This window comes from Molothrus ater, chromosome Z (assembly GCF_012460135.2).
Source record: "Molothrus ater isolate BHLD 08-10-18 breed brown headed cowbird chromosome Z, BPBGC_Mater_1.1, whole genome shotgun sequence".
In the NCBI taxonomy this organism is placed as follows: domain Eukaryota; kingdom Metazoa; phylum Chordata; class Aves; order Passeriformes; family Icteridae; genus Molothrus; species Molothrus ater.
Genome location: NC_050511.2, coordinates 64453841 through 64473514, shown reverse-complemented (window position 1 = coordinate 64473514; position 19674 = coordinate 64453841). Strand labels below are relative to the sequence as shown.

At 44.4% G+C, this 19674-nt stretch overlaps 3 protein-coding genes across 5 annotated transcripts in view; 2 read left to right on the top strand and 1 right to left on the bottom strand.

Annotated features, from left to right (window-relative positions):
* The first annotated feature begins 366 nt into the window (after nt 1-366).
* Nucleotides 367-11469, top strand: ALDOB (aldolase, fructose-bisphosphate B). The gene is made up of 9 exons (XM_036403374.2): nt 367-404; nt 7891-8012; nt 8286-8497; nt 9021-9075; nt 9228-9388; nt 9611-9694; nt 10165-10339; nt 10478-10677; nt 10907-11469. Exons 2-9 carry the CDS (start codon nt 7901-7903, stop codon nt 11000-11002), a joined length of 1095 nt encoding a protein of 364 aa, XP_036259267.1. The 5' UTR covers nt 367-404; nt 7891-7900; the 3' UTR covers nt 11003-11469.
* A 2114-nt stretch (nt 11470-13583) lies between these two features.
* Nucleotides 13584-15160, top strand: LOC118699385 (39S ribosomal protein L50, mitochondrial-like). 2 transcript variants are annotated; one of them, XM_036403383.2, is made up of 2 exons: nt 13584-13671; nt 14408-15160. In XM_036403383.2, exons 1-2 carry the CDS (start codon nt 13592-13594, stop codon nt 14799-14801), a joined length of 474 nt encoding a protein of 157 aa, XP_036259276.1. In that variant the 5' UTR covers nt 13584-13591; the 3' UTR covers nt 14802-15160. The 2 variants fall into 2 exon arrangements, with proteins under 2 accessions (XP_036259276.1, XP_036259275.1); XM_036403382.2 differs by having other exon boundaries at nt 13585-13671; nt 14405-15160.
* Nucleotides 15161-16686: 1526 nt separating this feature from the next.
* PLPPR1 (phospholipid phosphatase related 1) overlaps nt 16687-19674 on the bottom strand; it is a 120358-nt gene continuing 117370 nt past the window's right edge. For both annotated transcript variants that reach the window (XM_036403377.2, XM_036403375.2), the window contains 2 exons: nt 19354-19485; nt 16687-18059 (listed from right to left, as the gene is read on the bottom strand). In XM_036403377.2, the coding sequence (XP_036259270.1) occupies nt 18027-18059; nt 19354-19485 (165 nt within the window). In that variant the 3' untranslated portion in view covers nt 16687-18026. The remainder of the gene's footprint in view (nt 18060-19353; nt 19486-19674) is intronic.

The window sequence follows — 19674 nt, the reverse complement described above, 5'->3', positions numbered from 1 at the left end:
TGCCAAAGATACCTGTAAGCAATTTCCATAGTTTCTCTTGTAGTTCTTTTTGGTCTGTTTTAGAAAGAGGAGGAATAATTTGAAATAACTGTAAAACATCTCAGTTTTACTGCATGAATGGCCTTATATATACAGGGGAGGGGAAAGGGGAGGAACAGCAGGAGCATGACCAGGTCCCATTGGAGGTGTGTGGTGGTAGTCTGATAGCCAGTGACCAGCCTTGAGCAGTGACACGTCCCCCAACAGCTTGCGGGGGAGGAGGGACAACGAAGGAGTGAAAGGGGAGAAAAAAAAAAAAAACCACCAAGAATTTTATAAAAGTTAGTGATTAGAAGGACTGGGTCTCTTTGCCTGCCAACACCTCACCAGAAGCTTGTAGCAGCAGAGACACTGTCCACAAACAAGTAAGTATAATAATTTAATTTCTAAACTGTAAAACTGGTATGTATATCAGCAGCTAAGACCTGGAATGTTTATCTACAGTGGGCTTGGAAAGTTGTTCTTGGTTTTGTTTTAATTTTTTTTGTTTCAGGAACAGCTTGTGAGAAATAAGCATTCTGCAGTGGTCTTCTAAAGTGATCCATTTGCTGCTAACATTGGCTTTCTAACTTAGCTTAGTCACTCAGAACTCCTGGAGTGTGTGAATGAATCCTCTGCCTAAGGGGACTAGAGCAATAACATACCTGATTGCTTTCTGTTGCTTTGTTTCGTGTTTGTTTTTGCTTGCGGTGTACATGAATTTCTGTTTTGCAAGAACAGAGAATGACTGGAGAAGGCAGCTGGTCCTGACCGACATCAGTGCTGACAGAAGAGCAATTATGTGCGTTTGTTGTGCAGCCTCTTCTGATAAGTTTATTTGGCAAGGGGGGGTATAAGGTGGAGTGCAGGAAAACAAAGCCTGTTCTTGCATCTGTAGGCTGTAACCTTTCAAGCTGTGAACAGCCAGCTTCAGGAAATTACTTCACAAACTCAAATCCTCACTGAATCTGTGATCCTCTATCACTTATTCAACTGTCCTATGTGCTTACCCAAAATTATTTAGTCCACCTGAGACTCTCACCACTGCTTCCCTCAGCCTCCCCTGCTGGCAATACAAGACTTGAATTCTCACGCAAGTCTAAAAGCAATTTTTTACCTTTTCTGAGAAAAGTCCAGCCCTGAAAGAGAAGTAGCTTCTCCCTAATAATACTTGCTTCCAAACCACAAGGTGGCTTCTTGCCACTTTAGCCAAATCTAGCCATTCTGAGTGCTCTGCACTGACGGCAGAGGACAGGTCTTTGAACATAACCTCCTTTCATAGTTGCTAGGGAAATGAAATAGGGATACATTTGCTCAGGGCTTGAGTATAGATCTGAGGCTAACACGGGAATCAGCACAGGGAACTTCGGATCTGCAGTTCCTCCTGCAACTGCAGGTTGAATCAAGGTCTCTAGACAGACCATAGGGATAGTAAAAAAACTCAAAAAGCAAAAAACAACCAAGCAATTTACAATCACATATATCCCAAAGGACTGATGGAGATGGTGACATTAGCACATCAGTCAAAATCATCTGCCCCTTCTTCTAGGTGACAGAAGTCTGAGTATCTTTTTGTCCTATACCCTTGGGACTTCTTAGAATCCAGAAATTAAGCATTTTGTTGACCCAAAATCTTTATCTCAGTGCAAAGATGATGGGAGAAGTGTTCTGTTCTTTTCTGAGACCTCCTTCATAGATATGAAGAGGCACTACTTCCACCTTGACTCCTCAAAATAGGTATTCACAGAGAGTCACAGGGTAATTCAGACTGAAAGGGACACAGAAGTCTGTAGTCCAAGCACCCCTTGCCCAAAGCAGGGTTAGACATGAGGTCAGACCAAGGTGCTCAGGTCTTTATTCAGGTGGGTATGGGCAACCTGCAAGGATGGTGCAGCCTTTTTTGTCAATCTATTACATTGCTTGGCTCTCCTAACAGCAAAAAAAAATTTCTTCATATCCAGTCTGAATCTCTGTAGTTTCAGTTTGTGCCTGTTGTCTCTCACTGTCCCATCATAGCTGCTGTGAAAAGCCCAGCTCTGCCTCTTCAATCACACTCTGTAGGTACTGCGGACTGCTGAGAGGTGCCCCTGAAGCCACCGCTGCTTGAGGTTGAACTAGACCCCACTCTGCTGACTTCTCCTCACAGAGCAAGTGCTGCAGCCACTGACCTTCTCAGTGGCATCTGCTGAACTAACTTCAGTCTGTCAGTGTTTTTCGTGTACTGCAGGGGCCCAACACTGGATGCAGTACTCAGATGTTAACTATGGAGTGCTGAGCAAAGGGAGATAACCTGTCTCCTCCCCTGGCTCTACAGGCCAGACCCCTGCTCACACAGGATGCTTGGGCCCATGCTGTTCAGCTCGCTGCTGACAGGGCCTTAGGCCATCCCCAAAGAGCAGTTCCCTCATCCCACTAGTCCTGGGGGAATGGCTGCCAGGGCTCTGCACCCCAGGCAATGTCTGGGCATTTGTCTCTGTGCTCCTTTTGGCTTCTTCCCACCCCCATGGCCAGGCTCCTCTGGATAGCTGCCCATCAATCAGACCTATCAAATAGTCCTGCCAGCTGTGTGTCTTCTGCCACCTAGATAAGAATGTGCTCTGTCAGCAGGATGTGCCCAAGCTTGCCCAGGCGTTCACACCTCCCCATTTTCCTCACACCCAAGGAACCAGACTTATTTAATGGAGCTCCTCACAGAGAAGTGAGGTCAGTAACCACAGATATTCACTGCAGTGAAAATGTAAGGTGACTAAGTCATTGTGTGTCTGCCTCCTCTAAGCATACAAGTAAAAGAGAAGTACATTCAGTCAGGCCAACACTGTGCCTACATGTGATAGGTTAAATTATTGAATACTTTTCATTGTCTCTACCAACTGTATTTATCTGTTTATATATTCAGCTGCTTCTTCTTCAAATCCTGTTCTTTGAAAGCAAATTTCTTGTGTGCAGAGTTTGCATTGCTGACTGTCAGAGATGATGCTGAAGGGCTGTGTTTACTAGTAATTGAATAGGAAAAAGCTACATGTGTGGGATACAAGCTGTAGTTTAAAACTTTGGTCCTGCACTTTTGGAACCAGTTTTATAAAAGAAGGCAGTGCAGAGTCCCAAGAGAAAAACTTAGAGATTCTGACCCAGTCTTTTCCCATTTGCAAACTGGGACTCAGGTGAGATTTTATGTAAGATAAGAAGATACAGTCAAATGAGGTTCTTGAAAAGAAAAAATGCCAACGATATATTGAAGTTTCTAAGAGTATTGGAAGCAAAATGTAACATTGTTCCTTCTGCTATTCATCTTCACTCTGCTCTTTGGTTGTCACTATTAATATTAACAGGATCAAGTGCTTGTGCTGCCATTACGCATTTCCCCTCAGCCCTTCTTTCTTATGGTAGCTGAGAGAAACCCAAGATTTCAGCATTACAATATTTACTTTTACAAGTGTGCTGTCCCCTGCTCCCACAACCCCACCTCCTGCTGGCCAGAGGATGGGGGCTGAACAAAGAAATTTGTTTGCTTAAGGAGCTATTGAAGCCTGATAAGCACTTTAGGTAGCTACAAAACTAGCAGGGTTGAGCAGTTTTATTCTTCTGAGGTTCTTTTATAATTCTACTTAAGAAAAAAAGTAAGCAGATACTACAAAGAGTCTGCATTGCATTCATACAATGTAAATGTATGTTTCATGAAATGTATGTGTTTCAAACAATGTGAAATCACCTGAGCTTGTGACACTTAGCCCCCAGTCTAAAATGGGTAAATAAAAATAAAGCTGCTTGAAACATTTTAGTGGTGAGAGAACTCCCAGGTACTTTTACTGAGATCACAATTCATAAGAATTTTTTTCTTCCTGGAAAAGTTGTCAATTTTAACAGATAAATCAGATAAAGACAAACAGGCTTTGTTCTTGGAAGACTAAAATAAGCTTTGCAGCTCTGGCAACCTGGGCACAACTGTTTTTTCTCAGGACTTGTGCGGTGACATATCCAGCTCTTTGAGGGGACATGAGGATGGTAAAATTAATGCTTTTATGGATGTGCTGGGAGCTTACTCTTTACAAGTAAAGGCTTGGCTTGGCTTCATGAAATGTTACTGGAGTGTAAGGCTTCTCCACTCCTCTTCTGCCTGTTCCCCTGCTCAGAGCAGGACTTTGCAGCAGGGACACCCTTTCTGAATGCAGACATGAAGATTCTCAGAAATTATTATTCTCATGAAAGAATCACAGAAGAATAAAATCCTAAATCAAGGGTACTAGAACGTTCTGCACCTTTGAGCTATTATAAGGTTTACAATTGTTCTTTTGCCCTCATTTCTTCACCATTTCAGCTAGAAACACTAGCCTCTTATTCGTCCTTATAGTTCAGCAGAGTAGCTGGGAACCACTCACCATGGCCTTAAAGATAATTTTGGGGACACTTTGGGCAAATCTCCACCTGCTCTTTCACACTCAGCATGATACTTGCATAGAAATTGGAACTAATTTGCTGTCTTCCAATTCATCATTCTGAAACCACACTTTGTTGTTTCAATGTCTCAGTTTTCACTTGGAACAGCATTATTCACTGAAAACTCATCTTTCTGTATTTTGAAAATTTGCCTTGAAGGCTGGTTTTGAGTGATAAGTGTCTCCTTGTTATCTTTCGGCAAACACTGTGAATAAGTAAGATAGAGCAGACATTAGCCTCATTGTTTATTGCATTGCTGGAAAGAAAGTGTACTCAACATAACATGACTGGAGCAACTGGTGATCTTGCAGTCCACCCAGCTGAACTCAAGGTTACCTGAATACACCTCCTGGTCCTGTAGCCCAGCTCCAAACTGCAACTCTAAAATCCCACCCCTGATTTAGCAGTTTATCAGCTCTGACCTTGGACAAGATCATATTTTTGCCAGAGCACAATTTCTCAGTCTTCTCCACAGAGCCTCTAAACTACTGGAGTGATTCCTTATCATTTTGCATAATGACTTATTTAACAGAAGTGAGGTTTTAACTGAGGTGCTCATCACCAAACTATTATTACAGTAATCATAATAACAAGCCAGTTTCCTCTTTTAAAGACATATCCAATACAGAAAGCAGGTGAGGGATAAGGAGAGTTGTAGGTGAATTGAAGTAGCTATGCAGCATAAACCATAGATTTTCAAATTCTTCTGGGTGAGCTGAAAAGGCCAAGAGCTGGGAGTGATGGAGCTATGATCACCACAATAGAAGGATGGTTCCCAGAGCTCTGGCCATAGGCTGACAGAGAGAGGGGTTCAGCTAAGCCCGTTTCACCAGGACCACAGCAAGGAATTTCAGCCCTTTGAAAAGCAGGGAACTCTCTCTAATTTGACTTAATTTGACTAAGTCTTGATCCTGCAGTCCTTCATCTTCCCTCTAAACCTAAAATGACTCACTCTGTGGTAAGCTGCATGTGAAAATTTCCAGGCTCAGCTCGCAAAGAGGTAAAGCAGACCTGCATCTGAGTGGTCTGTACTGGCAGACAATGCCATTTGAATCTTGCAGGATAACATTACCAGTACCAAAGTACCTTCAGCTATAAATCAGGGTGTCATGGTTTGACACTGGCACAATGCCAGAGCCTCCATGAGAATACCCTCTCTCTGGTTTCTGCTGTGAGATGTGACCAGGAATAAGCAAAGCAGGCTCCCACTTAGGAAAAAAAAAAGAATTTATTAACTAAACTACAAGAAAAAGGGAGAGAAGAAAAAAAAGACACACAAGGAAAATGAAAACTTCACAAATACATCTCCTCCTCCTCCACACCAAATTCTCAATACAATACATCCCCCAAATCATCGACTCTTGGGCCAGCACCACCCTTCAGAATACTCAATCCTCAGTTCATCAAGAGGAGAAGGAGTCCTTCTTGTGCCAATGGTGACCTCTTCCTTTCATGTCCAGTACTCTCACCACTGATCACGGACCAGAGCTGCTTCTAGGGTTGACTTTTAAGGATGCTTTGTCCTGATCCAAAAAGGGCACAGTCTTTCCTTTGGGACACCTGTCCCCCCCATATTTCTCACCCCCTGGGGCCGAGGAGTACCCACACTGAACCCTCTTGGTCCTGAGGCATTGCCTTCCCCTAGATGCAGTCTCTGTATCACAAGGAACATGGTTCTGTCCATGGCTACACAAAAAGAGTCCAGCAAAAGCCACTCCATCATCTCTTCCCACTAGGATTCTTCTCTATTCTTCCACCATCTCTCACTTGCCCAGACCTCTCTCACACTTGCCCATTTCCTACTTCATCTTCCACTCTATCTCTCTTCTAGGAAAGGTTAATGTTCTGTAAAGTTCTCATTCTCCAAAAAGGGGTTAAAAGCTCCTACAAGCGGCTGGCTGAACCCCCCCTTCTTTTCCTTCTCAGTCGTCTCAGCCGTGCTGCTGGCACATGCCCATGTTTATCAAGCTTCAAGGTAACAGTCTCAAGGTAACAGTCCCAGGCACCATCTCTCTCTCTCTCTCTCTCTCTCTCTTCCACCCCCGGGGTCAGGCCTACCTCTCTCGGCCACATGGCTTTTCCCCTCCCCCTGCCCAGCCAGCAGCTGGGCTGGGGGAGAGACCCGAACTCTTTCCTGCCGGAAACCCAAGAGAGCCTCCCAGAAAACATATTTCCTGTCAAACCACCACACAGGGACATGAATTTACAGCTGTTATCATACTCTGATGGCATCGTTGTCAGAAAATTTTGGCACCATTTGACATGCAATTCAGAACTCTGTACCCTATCATGAGTAGCAGACAGACTCTCCATTGTTTCTACCCATTGTGCCCTTCAGCAGGAAGGATAAGACAAGGATTCCCTGGCAAAACAACATCTGTGTGCAGGGAAATAAGAAGTTGGACTTGGCTGCCTACATGCTTAAATAGGGAAAAATATTTTCTGGCCATCTCTGATGGAATGGGAAATGTTCTCACTCCTCTCTCAGGCAGAGTTTGGGAATAGAAAATGCAAACACTGTCCAGAGGCCTGCCCTTTTGAAGGAAAATGTGATATTTGAGATCTTTCATGTTGTTTTTAATCTAGTAGCTTCTGGATTTACCACTCATTAATAAAAACAGAAGTGTTGCTTTAGCTATCACATGTGACAAACTGAAGGAAGAGAGTTTTTCTGACTTATAGGCCTATACACTCAGAAAAGTAACTTTGACTATTGAGATGATTAGAGAAACTGTAATTTTATGGCATATAACCAAAACATAAGACAAAGAATTTTGTCATATCAAGACAGATCACAGATTTCAGGTGCTGGGTAGTTGCAGCTGGTAACCCTCTACCCCAGCTAAAAAGATAGAACTGAGGGGTGAATTCTCCTAAGGCCCCAAATCTTCTGCAGAGAAAGCAATGCACTGCAGTTCTGAAAGCAGTCATAGGGAGGAGAATTACTAAACCCAGGCAAAAGGTTAGGGATGGAACATCACCCAGACACAGCAGCAAATACTGCCAACAGAGGCAGGAAATAGAAGAGGAGCAGTGTTAGGAAATATGTAAAGGTAAGCAATGGAATAACTGGCATTCTACTCACAGGAACCAAAAAGTATGCAGAGTCAGCAATTTGCTTACTTGTTACTCAGAGCATGTTTTTATGACAGACTGACCTTCCTTTATTTTCTCAGCAAATCCAGGTAAAATGCAGAGTCTTTCCCACTTTGGTTCTAGAATGATGTGGCAGGATGTGTCTCCTGCATTTCTTTCTAGTTTTTCCAGACACACTAAACCTAGAAGAACTGAAATGGATTTCTGGTCATGTTGCCTATGATAACATGGACCAGACAAGCACCAAGAGCCCTGCAGAGGAAACACCTGAGTTGTGTCACTGGTTCACAGTCTCCCGCAGAAGTACTTGTAATTACTTGTAACAGTAATTCTCTCCCACAGATAAGTCAACATGACCCACCAGTTCCCAGCGCTGTCTCCAGAGCAGAAAAAAGCTCTTGCAGACATTGCTCAGCAGATTGTGGCATCAGGAAAGGGGATCCTTGCTGCAGATGAATCAGTGGGTAAGTTCTGGACATCAATCAGTTAGCAGTATGCAAGATGTTTTTTTTCCTTTTAGTTTTGCTTCATATTTGAAATCAGTGGAGTAGATGAAAAACACTTTGAAACTGTTGTCTGAGCAGAACAATTCAGCCAAGCAGGGCTGCAGCCATAACAACAAAAGCTTACAAACTGTGGGTTGAGAAGGGATATTCTGAACTGAAGCCCCAGTTCATTACTACTTATTGGGATCAGGAGGCCAGCCAAGCCTAGAACCTCTTTGCCCACCACACTAGGTACCATGGGGAACAGGCTGCAGCGGATCAATGTGGAGAACACGGAGGAGAACCGCCGAGCTTTTAGAGAGGTCCTCTTCTCTTCGGATACTTCCATCAACCAAAGCATTGGGGGCGTGATCCTTTTCCATGAGACCCTCTATCAGAAAGACAGCAGTGGAAAGCCATTCCCAGCAGTTATCAAGGAAAAAGGCATTGTGGTGGGAATTAAGGTGAGTGTCTGTATGTGCCAGGCTGGCACCATAACAAATCCCATTTCCAGAGAAAATTATATTTGGGGCTGCACTGTATCCTAACTAACACTGCTCCCCCTCCCCTCTCCTCCCCCTCCCCCCATTTTTGTCCTTGGTTTTAAAATTCTCTGCATTGCTTTTGTGCAACTAACTAGGGGCTCATTTGCACTAGATGCTGGAACTTTCCATACATCAACTCCCATCTACTCCCCATTCACTGCAAATAAGCCTCTCCATGCAGTAACCTAAACCTAATTCTTTCCACATCTCACAGAGTTGTTGAGCCATTTCCTGCAGACATCTATATACACATTGACCCTCCTCTTACCCAGTTAATTCCTTTTTCTTCCCCTTTGCTCCAACATTTCCTTCCTTTTCACCCTGAGCACATTAAGGTCCACACATTAGTAACAGTCCTCCTTCAAAGGCAGACTAGACATGGGTAAGAATTAGACCAATTCTCATCTTTCTGTAACCCTTCCTGTTTTTCTGACCTGCACAGCTGGATAAAGGCACAGCACCTCTAGCAGGAACAAATGGAGAAACCACCATCCAAGGTAAGGAGAGATCTAAGGAGCCTAAGCTATGGCCTGGGCAGCAAAGCCATAGGGTGACTCACCTGAGACGCAGCCTTGGCTATAGTCACAGTACTCTCCAAAGCTCTGTGCTGAAGAGCAGCTCTCAGTGAAACATCACTCTCCCTCTGCAGGGCTGGATGGGCTGGCTGAACGCTGTGCCCAGTACAAGAAAGATGGCGCTGACTTTGCCAAGTGGCGTGCAGTGCTGAAGATCACCAGCACAACACCCTCTCAACTCGCCATCCAGGAGAATGCCAACACCTTGGCACGCTATGCCAGTATCTGCCAGCAGGTACCTTCCCTCCAGCAACCTGTCCTGGGATGCTGTTGCCCCTTCTCCCTGTTCCCTGTGATAATATACTAGGGAGCTCAAAAGGAGAATCCCTGTGAAGGTTTTGGAAAGACAAGGAGGAAGGGCAGCACAGCAGGAAGGAATACCACTGAAGTCAGGACAAACAACAAGGACAATTTTACTTCCACAGCCCTAAAGAATCCCCTGTCTTTCTTTTCCTAGCATGGCTTGGTACCCATCGTGGAGCCAGAAATCCTGCCTGATGGAGACCATGATCTCCAGCGCTGTCAGTATGTCACAGAGAAGGTAAGAAGAGATTCCTCCCTCTGTGCTCTCACTCACAAACCTGCAGCTAAACTCTGTGCAGTTTGTGCTCACAGATCTCAAAGAGATTTGACCAAAAATGTCCTTCATAGCTGCATCACAAAAATGAGCTTCTCCTAGGCACATAACAAACAAATGGGAAATCCAAGAGTATTTTCCGTGCTCTTGGATTTTCACTTCAGTGACAATAAGCATTCTCAATCTCAAAAAGATGTATCAGGACCAAACTCAATTACCTCAATTTCAAGGACAAATCCCGTAAATATGAAAAGTTGTATCATGGTAATCTCAAAAGCAGTGAGGTGTCCCCAGCTGTAACCCCAAAAATAAATTTCATCAGAAAGCAAAATTCAATTTGAGCTTGCTACAGTACCAAAGAATAAGCTGTCTTTCCACAGCAGCCTGAGGTGAAGATCTGAGCAGAGGTCTGTATTCAATCCTCCTGTTTTCAGGTTCTGGCTGCTGTCTACAAGGCTTTGAATGATCATCACGTGTACCTGGAGGGGACACTGCTGAAACCCAACATGGTGACGGCTGGGCATTCCTGCTCCAAGAAGTACACCCCTCAGGATGTAGCCATAGCAACTGTCACTACTCTCCTCCGCACCGTTCCTGCTGCTGTTCCTGGTGATTCCTGATTCATTCCTACCTCTTCATTCTCACTCTCTCTCCTACCTCTGACATACCTGCTCCTCTGGCAAGTAAAGACCAGGGATTGAGGTGGCTGGAACACTATTTCTAAGCCCCAAAACCTCTTTCTTGCAGGAATCTGCTTCCTGTCTGGAGGTCAGAGTGAAGAGGAGGCTTCTCTCAACCTGAATGCCATGAATCAATGCCCTCTGCCTAAGCCTTGGAAACTGACGTTTTCCTACGGGAGAGCCCTGCAAGCCTCTGCCCTGGCTGCATGGTTGGGAAAAAGCGAGAACAAGAAGGCTGCTCAAGAGGCCTTCCGCAAGCGGGCACAGGTATGAGGCTTCCCCCAAGCAGAGAGAAGAGCTGTCACCATGAAGGGACACATGTTGTCACCTTCCTAAGGCTGCTCTTGATCCCACCCCTCCTAGCACTTCATGTTCACCAGGGACACTACTCTGTTATTTGTGCCTTGCTTACTCCTGCTGGTTGTTCTTTACACATCTGCCTTTCTTACTCCATGCTGATTCTTTCCTCCTCATTTTTTTTCTTCTTCTTTTTCAGATTAACAGTTTGGCTTGCAGGGGGCAGTATGTCCAGTCTGGGAAGAATGACGCAGCTGCCATGCAGTCACTGTTCACTGCCAGCTACACCTACTGAAACAGCAGGAAACCTTCCTTCCTCCTGTCCCTTGTCACACAGTGGAAGATGTTCAGAAATGAAAGAAAAACATAGAAATCTAATTTCCCTTACCCTGCACCAAACTGGAGATAGAATGGCTTAGCTTCCTCTCCACCCTTCACTCCCACAATTTACCAAGGGGATATTCTTTTTTCATTTGCACATTTCAAGGAAAGGGATATTTTTCCAAACAACAAACAACAGCTGCCAATGAATCATGAACCCACCCTCCCTCAGTTTGAAACTCAGCCCCTGGAACAGCAGGCAGATTCAGTAGTTCTCTAGCAATTCAAATAGCTACCCTTGCCCATTACCACATTTAGCAGCCACAATCCTGAATTATAAAACCTGACTGTGTATTCAATCATATCAATAAAACAGTAATTGAAAACTAATCTCCACCTCACAATTCTTTTTGTTTTGTGTAAACTTTACAATATCTTTCACCCATCTGTGTCGTTTTGTCGTCCTTGCAAAGATTGAGTCACAAAGTGTTGGAGCTGGTGAGCTTGGGAAACTCTGAGGATATCAAAGGGAAATAACCCAACAGTGGCACAGCTGGAGAGGTTAATCCTGCCAACAGAAGTCTGGCAGACACTAAAACACTTGGGAGATGTACACAGCAAGCAGTGCTGGGGAATCAGGCCACAGATAAACAACACCACCTTTAGAAGCATCTCATGTGTCAGGAGAACCATTGCTGGTGAGATGAGGCTGCTGAGCACTGTTAGGGTTGCACACATTGAGTCAGGGCTGTGCAAAGTCTGTCTTTACAAATCATCTTTACGGTGGCATTTTCCACAATAATTAACACAAAGCATGCATGAGAGTGTCTTAGCCTACCCGTTGTGTAGCTTGAGTAATGAGGCTGATGTTGCAGACACACGGTTTGACCTTCGGCACATTGCTGTGTTCCTGTTAAAGGTGTCAGCTTTGTTAGCAAAAGCACAGTCACATGGTCATGAAAAAAAGGCATAAATGGCAAAAACAGCAGGCCTAAGGTTATGTAAGAGTATTTACCTGGCTACGTGCTACACCAATCAACTCACGAGACCTTGGAGCAGCCCCCTAAACAGCCAGGGTGAGGCAACCCAGAGGACTCCATGTCTTCTCAGGGTCACTTCTCTCTGCTGGCTGCCCCTCCTGGCCACTGGAATTTGCTGCTCCGGCCAACAAATACAGGGAAAACAGGAAAAATCACCGCCCTGTAGCCACCTCCTCATGGCCTCTGAGTTAGCAACCAGTGTGTCACACAGGCAATAAATAAACAGCCAAAATCCTTCATGTGGATCCAGTCACTGCATAATTAAGGTTTGTATTTAGTCTCTCCTGACAGTGAACAAAGAGCAAGTGATTTGCCAAAAACACTCCAGAGGCTGATGCTAGTCTCAGGAATAACACCTCTTTCCTGCTCCAGCTGTGGAGGAATCAGGTCTCCATACACCTGAGTTCCCAGAAACCTCTGCTCCTGATGAGCAGCATCCTACTGATACTCTGATCGAAGATCAATCTCAGAATCATTTGCATTAAAAATGACCTGAAAAAACATATTTTTCAACCCATCTAGTTCCAACCTCTCTGCCATGGGCAGGGACAGCCTCCACTAGACCAGGTTGCTCTAAGCCCTGTCCAAACCTGGCCTTGAACATTTCCAGGGATGGGGCATTCCCAGCTTCTCTGGGCAACCTGTGTTAAGGCCTCACTGCCTTCACAGTGAAAAATTTATTCCAAATATCTACTCTTCCCTTTTTTAGTTTAAAACTGTCCCCCCTTATCCTGTCACTATCTGTCTGCGAAGAAAGTCTCTCTCCCTCTTTTTTATAAGCCACCATCAGCACCAAGATGACCAAAATTTTCCCCTATTTATATACACAGTAAAAGGAATTAATATTCATTGACTTCAAGTTATCTAGTTTTCATAATAATTAGTATTCTGTCTGCTGTCATTTAAGGAGCCTCTTGCTTCCCATGCTAATTAGGCTGCATGCTCAGTCTTTCTTTTCAGTCAGTGGTTTCTTAAATTGGTGGCCGTGAGTTGATGGCCTTGATCTGCCCCTGCTGGAATGGCCTTTTACTCTGCCAGAGCTGATTCAGCACAGTTCCTGCGCTGGCTTTATCAGTTTGTTCCTTTTCTCGAGGGTTCTGCCTAATGTCCTTGTGCCCATAAATTCTGCATTCTTTGTGTCCACCATCAGTGGTGCATCCTTCTTACCAAACCTTGCTGACCTGCCCTGTGTCTGAGGCCACTGAAGCCTGTCATGCCCGGCATCTCAACAAGGCAATTCAGCCAAGAAGTCACCTGCCTTTCCAAGGCCCGGCCATCACTTCCAGCTTGTGGGCTAGTTTCTGTTACAGGGACAAAATCTCCCTGCTTGCCGATTAGGCTTGAAAGCACACAAAGACCAAACATCAAAGAACGCCTTTTCCTAAGGAAATTTCCACACATTGCGTTTCCCAGCGAGGGGGCTGGCTTGAGGGCACGGACTACATTTCCCATGAGGCTCTGCGGGGCGCGGCAGAAATGCGTCACTCGCGGTGGCCGAGGAAGGCGCCCGGCGCGCCCCCAGCATGGCGGCGCTGCGGGTGGCGGCGCGGCAGGGACCGGGGCTCGGCTCTGCGGGGCTCAGGGCGCTGTGGGGCGGCCGCAGGTACCCGCAGGGCACAGGGTGGCTTCCGGGGGTGGCTTCTGGCCTTCTGGCCCTGCACCGGGCCGTTGCTCTCTGGAGGTCATTTAGCCCAGCACCGCCTGAGCAAAGCCCTCAGGGTTTGTCCATGGCTTTGGAATGTCCTTAGGGAAGGAGACTCCACAGGTTCTCTGGGCAAGCAGCGCCCACCGAGGTGCACTGCTGGTGGGGGTGCAGTGGTGCAGGGCTGGAGCTGTTACTGCTTTTGTTAAGAGTGGGAAGAGAGGGATTTCGGGGGAATGAAAAACAGTTCCTCTGTAACATTTTGCGTGAAACCACGCATGGGTTGTTGACTAGATTGGGGTATATGAGAAGGCAAAAGTTTTTACTTAAAAAGTAGTAATGATTTTTTTACATATGGGCACTGATTTACTTTTGTAGTAGTGGTTATTTTCTGAAATGCTTTTTATTCACAGCTGATTAGGAAATGGAGCTGTAACAGAAAAAATAACTAATCTTGTTAAAATGCTGTTTTCACTCAGATCCATGATAGAAGGTGGGTGGGTGATTGCTCTGCGGAGGCAGCCTGTGTGGGGAGCAGCACTTGGGGAAGGCCTGTGCACTTCTGGCCAACAGACCTGATGAGTCCATGGGATGTGTGGAGTGTCTGGATTGAGTGGTTTAAAACACCACGAATACAAAAATGCTCTGACTTTGTCTTGAGTAGCCAGAGACTGAGAATGTGTTCTGGTGCCAGCAGGAAGGAGGAAAGAGAAGTGGAAGCAGACGGAGCAGTTCCTGAGAAGGAGAGGAGCGAGCCCAGCCTGATGCACCCCCTGCCCCGCTGCCAGAGCTACGTCCCGCCCGAGGACCTGCAGAGCTGCCTCGAGTCCCACGTCAGGGAGGTCTTCGGGCCCTCCGTTCCCGAGGACTGGCAGCAGGCTCCGCTGCAGGATAAGCGGCTGAAGCACCGCCTGCTGGCCCGGCTGGCGGCGGAGCTGGGACACGCTGTCCCCAACTCGCAACTGCACTGCATGCGCCGTGCCGGGGACGTGCTGGGCTTCTACCGCACCCCCGTGAGGGACAGCAGCAAGATCGATGAACTCGCGGCCGCAGAGCTGCCCCCGAACCTGAAAATCATCTGGCAGCAGTGAGTCCCCCCGCGCAGCATCCCTGTGCCTGGCTGGTGCTGCAGGGCAGCAGCAGAGCCCTCTGACTGGGGTGAGATCTGTGAATTTCAGTTCACTGAAATCACTCAGTAATAGTGAAGTCTCCAACAGCACTGTAAAATCATCTGCTGTTGAGGCATCTTGTTGAATTCTCCAGTGTCTGTTAAGGGCCCTGTTTTTTAAGTTCTTTGGGTGTTAGTTTTCCTTCCAATCTAAGTGATGATGCAGGTCTGCTTTTATTCAGAGGAGGCAACCAGTGAAGTCAGGAGGACAAGAAAATAAGCAGTCTGAGAAATGCGTAGTACTTTATGAGTGTTTTCTATAAAACAAGTTGTTTACAATGAGGTTGAGAGTCTGTGTGATCTTTCTGGGAAGAGTCCAGAAATGTCCTGGTTATACCTCTCCAAGCCTTGAACCCTTGCTCCCCTGTTTTTTTTCAGTGTGCAGATGCATGAAGCACACTCAGGCACTGCTGCTTTTGTGTGTTACAGTGCTCCGTTTCTTAACTGAGGAAACTTCTGAATGTTGCTTTCTTTTCAAAAGCTCTGAAGAAATTTAAGAAATGCTTTCTTTTCTCCTTTTGACTCTTGGAGAATTACAGAATAGTGTACGTGTGCACCTACATGTTCCTCTACGGGGTGAACTGGGGTGAGTGCCCTGGGGATGTTTCACTGATCACCGTGGAAGGCTGAATGTTCACAAATCCCTCCCCTGTAGCTTATGGGAAGGCACAGTGTGACAAATGTCTAACTCTGTCATCTTGTTGGCTTCAGAGGCTGTTCGGGAGCAGTGAATTGGAAGTTACTTTTTCATGAAATTATCTCCTTCCATCAAAACCAGAGATAGCTGCACCTCCTTCCTTCATCTTTAACACTGTCTGAGAAAACACTTCCAGTTGTAGCTGCACTTTGTACTCATTCCCCTTTCTGTGTCTCTCCCAGGATGTGACTTTGATAGCTCATGTAATGTGATCAGAACAGAGTGAAAAACTGGATTGGGAATTGGGACAGGCAAGAAAGGAGTTCACAGCAGCTTGCCTCGTGTTTTCCTGTTTCTGAGTTGAGTTAAACTGCCATTTCCCTGGTCTCAGACATACCAGTCCCTTGGAGGTGCAGACCTCGTGCTTCCATCAGCACAGGAAGTACAAGGGAAGAGGATCACATGTGGGTGTTTGAGATGCAAAACATTTAACTGCTTGTAACAAACTGAAGAAGCAGAAATCTGAAATGACATCAAAGTCTTACACACAGCACCTGTGCCATGGAAGGGCAAGACTTTTAGATGCTTAATCACTTTATCCCTGGGCTTTTAAAAGTTTGTCACTTCAGTTGAATTGAATTATAAATAAATAAATAGAAGCCCTGCCCTTTTGTTTTAGGCCAGAGCAGTAGTGAAGATCAGAAGAAAGTGTGAAAAAGCCAGCTTGGGAGGGTATTTCTTATTAAAATGACTCAGAACAGATTGTTCCCTTTGGAATTCTGATTACAGCTGCAGTGAGGAACCCAGAACACTTAGCAAAGGCTCCTCATGGCCTCAGAAAGCATGGCCCCAGTCTGATCCTTATATTCCTAAGCCAGAAGCAGACATCAGTAGAGTCAGGAAAAGGAAGAAACACCACATGACCAGACACAGACATTCCAGGTTTTCTTTGTGTCCTAGGCAAATGAAAGACTGGCTCACGTTTGCTTTTTAATAATTTTTTTTTTTTGCTTCTGTTTTGGAAAAAATATACAAAAAAAAAAAGCCAAGAAGAACCAACATGGAAATGTGAGGTAAACATTCCAGTAAAAGTACAGAGGCTCCATTCTTTAAAGGAGACACACAGCAGTTATCACCATGCTAGAAGAATGAGATGCAGGAAAATCCTAGAAACAGTGAAAAATCATTTAATGAAGCCTTTGCCCTAGTTCTAACCATTGTAAATGGGCTTTTTTTTTGTTCTTCCCATCCCCAAACCACACTTAGTTGTCTTTATAATGCTTAGACAAAGTTGTTAAATTGTAATATAGCAGTTTTTATATAAATTCTGTATGGCAGAATTTCCAAAAAGAAATGCAGACTGCTACTACAGACTCAGCTTCTTTCTTTCTGTCTGTCTTTCTGTCTTTCTTTCTTTCTGTCTTTTCTTGTCTTTCCTTTCTTTTTTTTTTTTTTTTTCTTGGCTTGTCAAAGCCCCTTAGGAAAAGAAACATATTTTGGGCAGCAAAACTGGCTTCTTGGCTATGCCAATTTAAGTGCCAAGGAATGCCACCCTGGTGAAGGAGTGGTGCCACTTTTCCTTTGCACCAGTGTCACTAGTTACCCCACAAATCTATGATGAAATGATGCAACACTTAAAGCTCAGCCTCAGCCCCGCAGTGGTGGCTGTATATCCCCATAGTCAATTCCTGAAGCCAGGTTTCACTGGGAGCTTTAGCTGGGCCTCGGGGAGGAATGAGGATCTAGGGAGATGATATAGTCAGCTCACATGCTATCAGCTACTACGATAAATTTTGACGTCCAGTCTGTCTATACTGCAGACTGAGGATGTTGTTTTAGTCATTCTTCAATAACTGGCACAATCACCCACACCAGAACAATCAGGCTTTGATTCAGTGAGGTGCTTAAGGACATGCTTCTAGCCTGGGAACTGGGTGGGAACTGAAGTCCATTAACTCCCAGGGAACACTTAAGTAGCTCATTGAATCGAGGATGGATTTTTGTTTCTTGTTGCTAGTATTCAGGTTAGATTCCTGATCACTGTTATTTTAATATGAATTAAATGTATGCAATTACTTCAGATCCATGCTGAGTTTACTCAGATGAGAATCTGACCCAGCACTTCTTATGGTAAGAAAAGGTAAAAGTGAATTTTTTTCCCCCCAAGATATATAAATTCAAAACTGAGAAGAAAAAAAATTGTGTACAAATATCACATAACAACATCAACAATTCCATAGATGTAGTTCCTCAGTGCACACTTTAAACAAGAAAAGGGGTTTTTTTGTTCTTTTTCTGTTTTGCTTTTAAAGTCTGGCATAATAATATTAAAGCTGACAAAAAATCAGGGCAAGCTACATCACTTCCTCATACAAAAAAAGTACAAAACATTAGCCTCTAACTAGACATAACATAATACTGGTCATCACAGTTAGACATTTAGTAACTGTGTGTTTTGGAGTATTTTACTGGAGGGTAGTAAAAAATAGCTTCGTCTGCTGATCTTCCATCTCAGGTCACTTCAGTCATAGAGGCAGAGTGATTCTGCAGAGAGGAAAAGGCAAACACATGAATGTTTGTATACAGCAGTCTGGCACTGACATACCCTACTAGTGTGGAAAAACCCTCACTCATTAGAAAAAGCAGTGGGAAAAACCCTCACTCATAACACCTGCACTGTAGATGTATGGTCAATAATTATAATTTAAGAAAATTACCTTGTTGATTTCTGGTGGACACCAACAGTTAAACTTCAGTCCCTACCTGCACTTGACAGTCCAGTAGCTATAAACAGCTGACTGGACAAAATGTTTCTCACAGGTCATGAATATTTTCACCTGCTCAGCCCTACACAACACAATGTGGATATATAAGTAGCACTTGGTTTCTGAACTATAAACCCATCAAGAGAACATTTAATGCACACAGTTCTGCAGATTTAGTGGAAAGTCTTCCAGTAAATCTTTGCCTAATCAAAATTGACTCTTCAATTAAGCAAAGTATTTCCAGACATTAGCAGCAGTATTTTCCCCATTTTTTTAAATTCCTCTATTCAGTTTATTTCACAAAGAGTTTAACAAAAGTCACTCTTGATCTTGCCCCACATCATGTGTGACCGGCCATCTAATAAAGGAAGTACAATTAAAAGACCAAATAAATTACACCAGTGTATTTCAGATAACTCATCAACTACCGTTTATCCTTGTTCCCAGAATTTCTGGCAGCTTCCATTTTCCTGTCTGTTTTCAAAGGATTGGGTAAGATGCAGTTATGCCAACACAAGCCATTTAAAATTAGTAGTTTTAACAGAAATACTCTCAATGTTGATATTCCCACTATTTTTTTGCAGGCTTGAAAGAATGCTAATAATTTTTCTTCTGATGAATTAGAGATAGAAAAAAGTATACGATTTCTGCCTATTCTAGAAGATACTGAACAGTAATAAAGATAAAAAACCTAATCTCTGTAATATTTTTGAGGACAGAGTAGTTTATCTTCAGGAAAGAGTAAATCCTTCATACATCCCAAAAAGTTTTCTGGAATGTAAATAGGCAGAATTATTTTTACTTTTCTCCCAGTTTTCTATTCTTCTAAGCAAAAGTTTGTGAGGCAAGTCAAATCCTACTTCTTTAGCTCTGAACATGTATGGGGGCAGAAAATCTACAGTGTTTGATAGTTTCAGGGATAAATGCCTCAAAACAAAGTCTGCTGTGATGCAGATTCCCTCTGTTCAATGGGCTTGAAATGAGCCATGTGTGGTCAGGTAAAAAACTACTTTTTTACTTTGATGCAAGAGAAAATATCGTTGGTGATGGTCTGGATAGGAGATTTACAGTACCTGTGCACACAGTGTCTCCAGAGGACTTTCCACCCTGGGAAAAGCCATTAGTGGCATTCCTCGTGGGTCTTCAGGCTTCGGTTTAGAAGGAGCTGCATGACTGCCCTTAAAGTTATGGACAACACATATCCCCTGTGCAATGCAGGTAAAAAACAGAGTGTGTCAGTGTGTTCCCTTCCCAGGAAAAACCTGGAGGGGGAATGAATTACCACTTGGGGCACAACTGAAAGAATTTAACCTGGGTTTGGGTTCAAAGCATCATCTGTGTCAGCCTTGGGCTGCAGTGTGGTCACTGGCATGGCTGGGCATGGTGGATTGCCT

Excerpts from the sequence above, each read along its gene's own strand:
- ALDOB (XM_036403374.2), top strand. The coding sequence starts at position 7,901 with ATGACCCACCAGTTCCCAGCGCTGTCTCCAGAGCAGAAAAAAGCTCTT. Across the intron at positions 9,389-9,610 it reads ATGCCAGTATCTGCCAGCAG|CATGGCTTGGTACCCATCGT; the intron begins GTACCTTCCCTC and ends TTCTTTTCCTAG. Across the intron at positions 10,678-10,906 it reads CCTTCCGCAAGCGGGCACAG|ATTAACAGTTTGGCTTGCAG; the intron begins GTATGAGGCTTC and ends CTTCTTTTTCAG.
- LOC118699385 (XM_036403382.2), top strand. The coding sequence starts at position 13,592 with ATGGCGGCGCTGCGGGTGGCGGCGCGGCAGGGACCGGGGCTCGGCTCT. Across the intron at positions 13,672-14,404 it reads GCGCTGTGGGGCGGCCGCAG|CAGGAAGGAGGAAAGAGAAG; the intron begins GTACCCGCAGGG and ends TTCTGGTGCCAG.